This window comes from Chiloscyllium plagiosum, chromosome 30, assembly GCF_004010195.1.
Source record: "Chiloscyllium plagiosum isolate BGI_BamShark_2017 chromosome 30, ASM401019v2, whole genome shotgun sequence".
NCBI classification, from domain to species: Eukaryota; Metazoa; Chordata; class Chondrichthyes; order Orectolobiformes; family Hemiscylliidae; genus Chiloscyllium; species Chiloscyllium plagiosum.
The window spans coordinates 44,017,462-44,026,797 of NC_057739.1; the positions used below are offsets into that span (position 1 = coordinate 44,017,462).

Genomic DNA, 9,336 nt, shown 5'->3' on the forward strand with positions numbered 1-9,336 from the left:
ATGGTGCAACCATGTCTTTTAAGCTAAGCGTTGGTAGGTGACTTGTACTGACTGATGTGTTTGATCCATCCATAGTTTTATTTTTGCAGGGCAAACCAATCTGGCTTATCCAGAGAATTTATAATTGTATTTGTTACCCAGATTTGAGTAGGGGGTTTATTACCAGCCTTAAATCTTCATCTTTTACTTTTTCTAGGCCATTTCATTTCAAAAAAAGGACAAAACCAAGGGTACTTGGGCTTTGGTTGGGCAGATTGCCATATGTTTTAAACTTCCATACACTGAGGTTAATGGAAGCAGTGTTTTAATTTTCCACCTTGTTATTGGCCTGTTTTCAGAGGTTTTAATCTGAATTTTTAAGCCTAGTTGGAGGGAGGGTTGTTGACCTTTTCTGATCTCTTAACCTTGCTTGATCGCAGACACTCAAATGGCATTACTGGGACCTAGAATTCAGAAGAGTTTGGACAGTACTGCACTGTAGTTTGTACTTTCATTGTCTTTAGTTGCTGATTGTGTACTGTGTTTACCTGGTGGTGAGGCCACTGGTGGTACCTCTTTTCACAGAGTGAGACACATGCCAGGTTAAAAGTAGCTGCCTTTAGATTCAGATAAAAGAAAAATGCTATGGATGTTGGAGATCTGAAATCCAAACAGAAAATCTTGGAAATACTCCAGTCAGGCAGCATCTGCTGAGGGGGGAAAACAAAAACAGGTCAACATTTTTGGTATATGAATCATGGAATAATAGAATCCCTAAAGTGTGGAACAGGCCTTTCGGCCCAACAAGTCCACACTGACCCTCTGAAGACTTTCCACCCAGACACATCTCCCATTCTTTCCTCAGCTTTCATCAGAAGTTTTTCTCTCTCCACAGATATTACCATGCTTGTACAGTATTTCCAGAATTTTGTGTTTTTATTTTATATTTCCATACCTGCGGTATTTTGCTTTGTATAAAGACAAGTTGCATTGCAGCATATTTCATCGTGGGCCTGTTCCTGTGCAAGTAGTTTATGCTTCACATTTGGCATGAACTCCCAGAAGATCCAAAATGCATTTTATGGCTTTATTAACTCTCAACTTATTGTGTGAGGTTCAGAAATGGTGATAGCAACAACAGAGAAGAGGTCAACCAATCCATTCTTTTTGGTTCCCAGTCGATGTCTATTTTAAAACATACATTTCAATGTGAATATCTCTGCTCATCCAATGCCACATATATCTGTAGAACTAAGAGATCAGGCCTATTCACAGAATTTCTTAAAACAAAATTTGCATCTGTTACATGGTGAAAACACTGAATAGCATTGAGGCACAAGTCTGAATGGCGGACTATAAGGGATGCAGTTCTGGCCAGTAGTTAATTCTGGAGCAAAACTGGGAACTAGTGGATAGAGTTGTTTAATATAATAAACTGAGTGAAGAAAAACAAGTTTCAGGTTATTAAATGGTCAGGATCAAAAAGCACTGATTTTAAGATGATCGGCAGAAGAACCAAAGATGACGTAAAGAAGATATTTTTGACCCAATAAATGTTTATAATTCCAAATGCACAGCCAGATATGATAGTAAATTCAGGAGGTATTCAAGAGGCAAAGGTGGGAAAGAGAGAGGAGTGGAGGTCTGACTGTTTGCTGTTCAAAAGAGCCAACACAGACTGTGGGTTACATGGCCTGTATCTGTGCTGTGCTTTTCTAAGATTCTAAATATTTTTGGCTGTAAGATTTTCAGAATGAATTAAAAAGAGTCAAATGGTTTGGATTTTGTTAATGAAAAGGGTTGGAGGGTTTGAGCTATGGGGAGAGGTTGAATAGGCTGGGGCTGTTTTCTCTGGAGTGTCGGAGTGTAGAGGTTTATAAAATCATGAGCAGCATAGATAGGTTAAACAGACAAGGTATTTTCCCTGGGTTGGTGGTGTCCATAACTAGAGGGCATGGTTTAGGGTGAGTGTGGAAAGATTTAAAAGGATCCTATGGGACAACTTTTTCACGCAGAGGGGGTGCATATATGGAATGAGTTGCCAGAGGAAATGGTAGAGGCTGGTACAATTATCACATTTAAAAGGCATCTGGATGGGTACATGAATAGGAAGGATTTAGAGGGGCGAGTGCTGACAAATGGGACTAGATTAATTTAGGATATCTGGTCGGCAAGGACGAGTTGGACCGAAGGGTCTATTTCCATGCTGTAAATCTTTGCGACTCTTAAAAATGTGATTTCGTGAAAAACATTTCATTGGCATTAGTATTTAAATGGAGTTCTCAGTTGAATGTAAGAAATCTGTTAGCATATTGGGCATATTTTAAAGACAGGAAATTTATCAAAGGTCGACAGCAAAGCACGTGTCATACTAACAACAAGAGACTAAAACTACATTCAAAGAAATATGTTTAAGCAATATCTTAAAGGAGACTAGAGGGGTGAGAGTTGGAGAGGGTTAGGTGGGAAATTCTAGAGTTATAGTGCCTAAGCAGCTGTCAACTAGTATATAGTGATTCAAATGGGATATGCATGATGCCAGAATTAGATAAATACTGAGTTCCCTGAAGATTCTATGGCAGGAGGTGATTACAGAAGTAGGATAAGGAGATCTGAAATGCTCTGAAATAATAGATATCTGAAATTAAGTATTAGCAGGGTGAATGAGAGGGCTGCAGATTTTGGTGGATGGATGTCATCTGATAATTGAAAATGATCACATAAGTTGAAGGACTGAGCTCGTAGGATTCTGGCTCCTTCTCAGGCAATGGATTATGTTGTGTTGGGTACTAAACAGAAACCATGTAGCTCCCATAAAGTGCAGCAGAAAACTGGACAACAAGTAACATTCTCACCAATTTTGTAGCATTAGCACAAGATTTAGGAGCAGATCACTTCTCTGAATACTCAAGCAGAGAACAGCACAGCATTGGAACTTAGAAAGGAAGGCATTGCTTTTTTTAGAAAAGTGTTACAATCAGCATCAAAAAAACTAAATTGACCAAAAGTATGCATTTTGTAACTGAGACTTCCAAACATTTGGTGCCTTTCTCCATTTTTTTTTGTATTTACTCTTTTTTTGAACAGGGTTACAAAGCACAAAGAGCCCAAGATTGTTCATCAGCTTCTGCTCAAGACCCAGCTCCATCTGGGGTGAGTAGCTTTGGTTTAACAGATGATCACAAATCAGGTCAGAAAGAGGTGAACACTGACAGAACATCTACTGAAGCTGCTGCCAGCGAGCCTGAAACGGAGGAGCTGAGTGCTAATTCTGAGATCCAGGCTCCAACACTGTTGGGTGTTGATGATGCTGTTCCCAGCGTGGGCCAGGACAGTGCTTCCCCTTCTCAGAATCTCCAGCTGAAGAACTCCAGTGATGGGACTGGAGAGATCTCTGAGAGTGCACCTGTCACAGTCTTTGCTAGCAAACTAATTGAGACCCCTACCCCAAATAGTGAAGCACTGGGCAGTACCAGTTTAGCAGTGGAGCAGGTGTCTGCTTCTGAGAAATGTGAAGGGAGTTCTATTACTGGCAGTGAAGCAGCAGATGATGACCAGGATGGAAATGAAGAGTGTGACCTCAGCTTGACCAAGGCTGAGGAACCTAGTGAAACAGAGGATGGTGAAGAGGAGCCCCTGGTTGAGAAGGAATGCGAAGGAGTGACTGTCAAAGAGGAAAGTAATGATGCAGAGGTCGTAATTGATTGCATACCCTTGGAATTCAATACCCCCAAAACGAGATCTGGGAGGGCAACTAGAGGCCGTCGTTTCTCTGCAAGACGGAAGAAGTAATGAAGGATCCAAATCTTTCTTTCTTACCACAGTTGGGATAAATGTGGGTTTATCACTGTTAGATTCACAGTGGACTGTCTATCAGTGATAATGTATTTTTCTTTCGTCAGTGAGGGAAGATAATGTGCAAGTCCACTGCTGATTATAAACTGTAGTGTCTCAATGCAGTACCTGTTCAAAAATATTTTAGCACCTTCTTATGAATTGTAAAGTAGAGGCAACTTAAATGCTCCAAAGATTTTAGTGTTGTAACTTAGAGCATTAGCCTTCAGTGTTTGCTTTTGGAAGTAACATCACTGCAGTCTTTACTTCTTGTACTGCAGCTGGGTAATTCCTTCTGTTTGAATACTGTCCCTTCACTGCTGATACCTGAATCTTAGGTATTGTAAAACAAAGTAATTCCTTGTAGGCTTGAAACCCTATTTTTAATTTAAAAAAAGCCTCCTTTCAAATCAGCAACTGCTTATAGAAGACATTGAGGTGTAGCATGGCCAAGTAGGGTGCTTCTACTTGGAGCCCTTTGCTGTGGATTATTGCATTGCAGTCCATAGCAAACTTGTCACTGAGTGTGAAGTAGAAAATGGAATCCTTTTGCTGAATCCTGATTAGTGGATTTCACTTTTTTAAACATTAGAAAAAACACACTTCCATTTGCTGTAAGATAGCTAACTGATTTTCATACTGAGCAATAACAGATTATCTGCACAATATGCAAGTTGCACACTTGCATTACAGATGGTAGAAACATAATGTAGCATACACTCCCAGACCTACCAAGGTTGTTGCACAATTCCCAGTATTGATTCCAAAAGCACTCGTTGCTATTTGTCCTTTCTTCCTGAAGCAATGGCGAGGGGGAGAGAGGGGGAGGGGTTATGGGAGAGTGAATGGGGTTTCTGAAGTGAGGGTTTTCAGCTAAATCAGCACAGTGTGAAGTAAGGGTTTGGGGAAAAAAAGAGTTTCTTTGCTTGAGCTATGGGTTGGGGGTGGCATAAAAGTGTTTCTTTTGCATGGTTTGGAATCAGCTATGATGGATTAAAATGAAGCGGCTTGTGGGAAAAAGGTTTTTCGACAAATTCACTGAATCCCTTTCTCTAAACATCAGTTCCTGATGCTACATGATCCCACTAAAACGCATGCAGCTCTGGCATTAACATTAGATGATACTATTCTAGCTTTACTTACCAATCAACCAAACTAGCACTATTTTTAATGACCAAAAAGATGTGGGTGATTGTAGCAAACCCAAATTTATTGTATCCCCCTAGGTAATTTGGAAAAATTAGTAGGCTGCTCTCCGTCTTTCCACATGTGTCCTCACGATGAGGGAATTTCGGAATGTTGAATAGCAAGGGAAAGGCAGTACATATCCAAATCAGGATGGTGTGCCTTGGGATGTTGCTGTTCTTGTCCATCGGAGAGATCCCTTGTACAAGGCACCATATCTTCAGCTACTTTAGGAAAAACTTCCTTTGGCCAAAGAACACACTAAGAAGCTGTTAACCTTATTTGGGCGGTCTAACTGTAATGGCATGTAATGCCATGGCACTAGTGGGATTGAAGTGTGAAATTACAGCAGTATTTAACAAGACTGGCTCCTGCTGTTTGTAATCCAGCATAGTCTTTGCTTTCAGTCCTGGAACCGTGTACTCCAGGTACAGAATGGGTAGAATAGTTGGTGATGGTTGGTACAGGACTTGGGAAGGACTTTTATGTTTTATTTTGGTCTGTTGATATGGCAATGCAAATGCGAACATTAATTGTGCCAGCCAATTTTCCAAGAAGTGCCACCAGTGATTTTTTTTTTAAAATTTCGAATCTGTTTCACTCAGTGTTCCAGTAAACTTGTTTTAAAACTGTACTGCGTCTATGAACTACTACTTCAGAGGGGCGCATTTCATGGTGTCCAAAATAGCCAGCTGTCCTTGAAATAACAGAATCCTAAAGTTTGGAGAAATTACTGCTTTCTCTGGCTTGGTTTGGCAAACATGACTGTCCTTGAGCAGTGGCTGCCCTGTACCCCAACCCAGAGTCCTGTGTCCCAGTTTAAGCTGCAGTAGGTCAAGGAAACATAACATCCCTGGAAGTACTTTATTAAGACTTTAACAACAGAACACAATTTGATTTTATAACAAAGTAACCCCTTTGAGAGCAGCAATTAAACTTCATTTTGACTGAGGATGGAGGTTGAGAGAGGAGGTCATACAGGTGTATGAGACACTTGTTTGTGTGTCACCCACATTTCTCATCTGAATGCGCGCACACTTGTATTTTTAAGGATTGGGCTACCAGGAGTACACATGGTCCTAGACATACATAGGATGTTCTTAATTTAATAAAGAAGTTGTCAACCAGAAATAGGATCAGGAGCAGACCCATCTGGCCTGTTCCATCACTCAAAAATGGTCATAGCAGATTTTCTACCTTAACTTCATTTTCCTGCTATATATCTTAGTATCCAAAAATCCATCAATCCCTGTATTTTAATGTACTCAGAAGACTGAACATTTCCGGCCTCTGCGATAGAGTCAAGGCAGAACTGGAATCTGGAACATTAGATTCTGCTACCAGGTTCACTGTCAGGGTTCATACAGGACCCTTTAGTACAGTGGAACACTAGTAGAATGAAGAATGTGTTAGGTGTGTTTTTAAAGAAAGTTTGGGGATAATTATCACAATAACCTATTTGGCTTGTACGATTTGACACAAGTCCCCGTGTGGGACCAGAATCGATAGCACATTCTGCACAGGATTGTTCACACTTGACGATACTCCTCTATCCCCAGACTCAAATCTCCTTTGTGAAAGAGCCATTTTCCTCCATCAGCTGGCAGATCTTCATTTCAAATGGCTGTTGAAAAGAATGTGTGTTTGCTTCATCACAGTATATGGTTCTCTGTATTCCTCTTAATTAAATACTCCGAATAGCAGTCTGTAAAGCCAGTACAGACATCAGAGCATCTGCTATTTTTGACTGTCATATCACCACCTCAGATTAGTCATTTGAGAATCTAGTGTCATAAACACTTATGAATAAATGTGATGTTCATAGTCTTACAGTGCTGTCATCTGGTCTAAGTTCAGTTGCTCTTACTTCAAAGAAGAAAAAAGCTGAATTCTTTATACTTGAGTTAAAACCTGGAGTTAATAAGATGTAGGCCTTTTCTAATGAAAGCAAAATACTGTGAATACTGGAAAACTGACGCAAACATGAAAAATGCTGGAGAAACTGATATGCAGCACCTGTGGAGAGAGTAACAGCTAATGTTGAATCCATGTGACTTACTTGGTTCTGAAGAAATGGCACCAAACTCACCGTTAATTCAGTTTCTCACGTCCACAGATGCTGCCAAGTTTCTCCAGCGTTTTGTTTGTGTTTCCTGTGTAATTTTCTTCCCAAATGGTCCCAATATTTCAAACTGAGATGCCATGTAAAGGAAATTTGTTCAAATGAACTATCCAGTTCTCCATCAGGAGAAAGTGAGGACTGCAAATGCTGGAGATCAGAGTTGAAGAGTGGGGTGCTGGAAAAGCACAGCAAGTCAGGCAGCATCAGAGGAGCAGGAGAATCGAGAATGAGTCTCATTCCTGATGAAGGGCTTATGCTCGAAACGTCTCTTCTCCTGCTCCTCGGATGCTGCCTGACCTGCCGTGCTTTCCCAGCACCACACAGACTCAGTTCTCCATCAGGTTCTCATTCCATCTCCCTGAGCTGGACTAAATAAAGGTTCAAATGTTGGGATCCTTCATCCATGGCAATCCATGCATGACAACGACCAAGAAAGTTGCTTCTGTCATTCGGACGGTACCTTATTCACACACATTTGTGGAGGTAGAACAACTGTATACAGTGGAGTGCATATACTCTTTTTAATCTGTTTTATGCATCCTTGACCAAGCTGATCTGTAAAATGTCACAAATGCATCATCAGCAGTTAACAAATCCTCTTAAGAACATGACATTGGGTTTGTAGTAAAGGAATATTTTGGATGGACAGTGTTCAGTGTATTTAGAGAAATGGGGCATTTAAATGCTACTGTTTTTTTGAAGATGGTTGTCCCTTATGTTGAGTAATTTTTTAAAAGTAATTTCATGTTGCTGTTTGTGAATAATGTCGTTTTCCCTTATCCGAAATAAAACTGTTTTCACTGTAATTTCAGAAAGATGTTTGTTTTAGTGATTGAATTGGCTTGCAATGAGGTTTTAAAAATAAAACTTCAGTCACATTTTAGTTGAAATAATTTTTAAATATATAGCAAATTGTATCTCACTAAATATAAATGATAATTTTAGAAATTCTTTGCACTTCTCCACCCGTAGATTGAGATTTCTTGCTACTTAATTTTTCAAGTGAGAATGACTGCCCTTGATATGAAAGAGTCCTAGCAAAATGGGAAGCAATGAGAATTAGGCTTCCACGTGGGAAGATGGTTGTGGTTGTTGGACATGAGTCATCTCAGTTCCGTGACATCTTTGTTGGAGTTCCTCAGGATAATGCCCTAGGCCCAACCATCTTCAGCTGCTTTGTCAATGATCTCCCCTTCATTCAGTCAGAAGTTGGCATGTTTGCTGATGAGTGGACAATGTTCAGCACCATTTGAGGATCATCAGATACTGAAGGCAGCCAGTACCCAAATGCAGCAAGTTCTGGGCAATAGCTAGGCTTGGGCTGAGCAGTGGCAAGTAACATTAATATCACAAATGCCAGGCAATTGCCATTTCCAGTAAGAGACAATCCAGCCATCAGCCCTTGACATTCAAGGTGTTGTTATTACTGAATGTTCCAATACCAACATCCTGAGGGTTTCTACTGACCAGAAACTAAACTAGCCACAGAAATACAGTGGCATGTTAGAGGCTAGGCATCCTGCAGCAAGACCATAATTCTATTTGTTTTATAATAGTGATGGAGAAGGATAGACCTGATCTAAAAGTTGAAGTTCTAAATTGGAGAAAGCCCAATTTTGATGGTATTAGGCAAGAACTTTCGAAAGCTGATTGGAGGCAGATGTTCGCAGGTAAAGGGGCGGTTGGAAAATGGAAAGCCTTCAGAAATGAGATAACAAGAATCCAGAGAAAGCATATTCCTATCAGGGTGAAAGGAAAGGCTAGTAGGTATAGGGAATGCTGGATAACTAAAGAAATTGAGGGTTTGGTTAAGAAAAAGAAGGAAGCATATGTCAGGTATAGACAGGATAGATCGAGTGAATCCTTAGAAAGAAAGTAGGAGTATACTTAGAGGGAAATCAGGAGGGCAAAATAGGGACATGAGATAGCTTTGGCAAATAGAATTAAGGAGAATCCAAAGGGTTTTTACAAATATATTAAGGACAAAAGGGTAACTAGGGAGAGAATAGGGCCCCTCAAAGATCAGCAAGGCGGCCTTTGTGTGGAGCCACAGAAAATGGGGGAGATACTAAATGAATATTTTGCATCAATATTTACTGTGGAAAAGGATATGGAAAATATAGACTGTAGGGAAATAGATGGTGACAGCTTGCAAAATGACCAGATTACAGAGGAAGAAGTGCTGGATGTCTTGAAACGGTTAAAAGTGAATAAAT

The 9,336-nt window shown here is 40.2% G+C and overlaps 2 protein-coding genes across 7 annotated transcripts in view; one reads left to right on the top strand and one right to left on the bottom strand.

Annotated features, from left to right (window-relative positions):
• Positions 1-7,314, top strand: part of LOC122564982 (cip1-interacting zinc finger protein-like) — a 69,359-nt gene extending 62,045 nt beyond the window's left edge. For 3 of the 4 annotated variants that reach the window (XM_043720560.1, XM_043720561.1, XM_043720562.1), the window contains one exon: positions 3,067-7,314. In XM_043720560.1, coding sequence (XP_043576495.1) covers positions 3,067-3,771 — 705 coding nt within the window. In that variant the 3' untranslated portion in view covers positions 3,772-7,314. The remainder of the gene's footprint in view (positions 1-3,066) is intronic. The other variant, XM_043720563.1, reaches the window with a different exon arrangement.
• The window catches only part of bbln (bublin coiled coil protein), a 34,229-nt gene that overhangs the window by 16,647 nt on the left and 8,246 nt on the right, over positions 1-9,336 (bottom strand). The window lies entirely within an intron of this gene.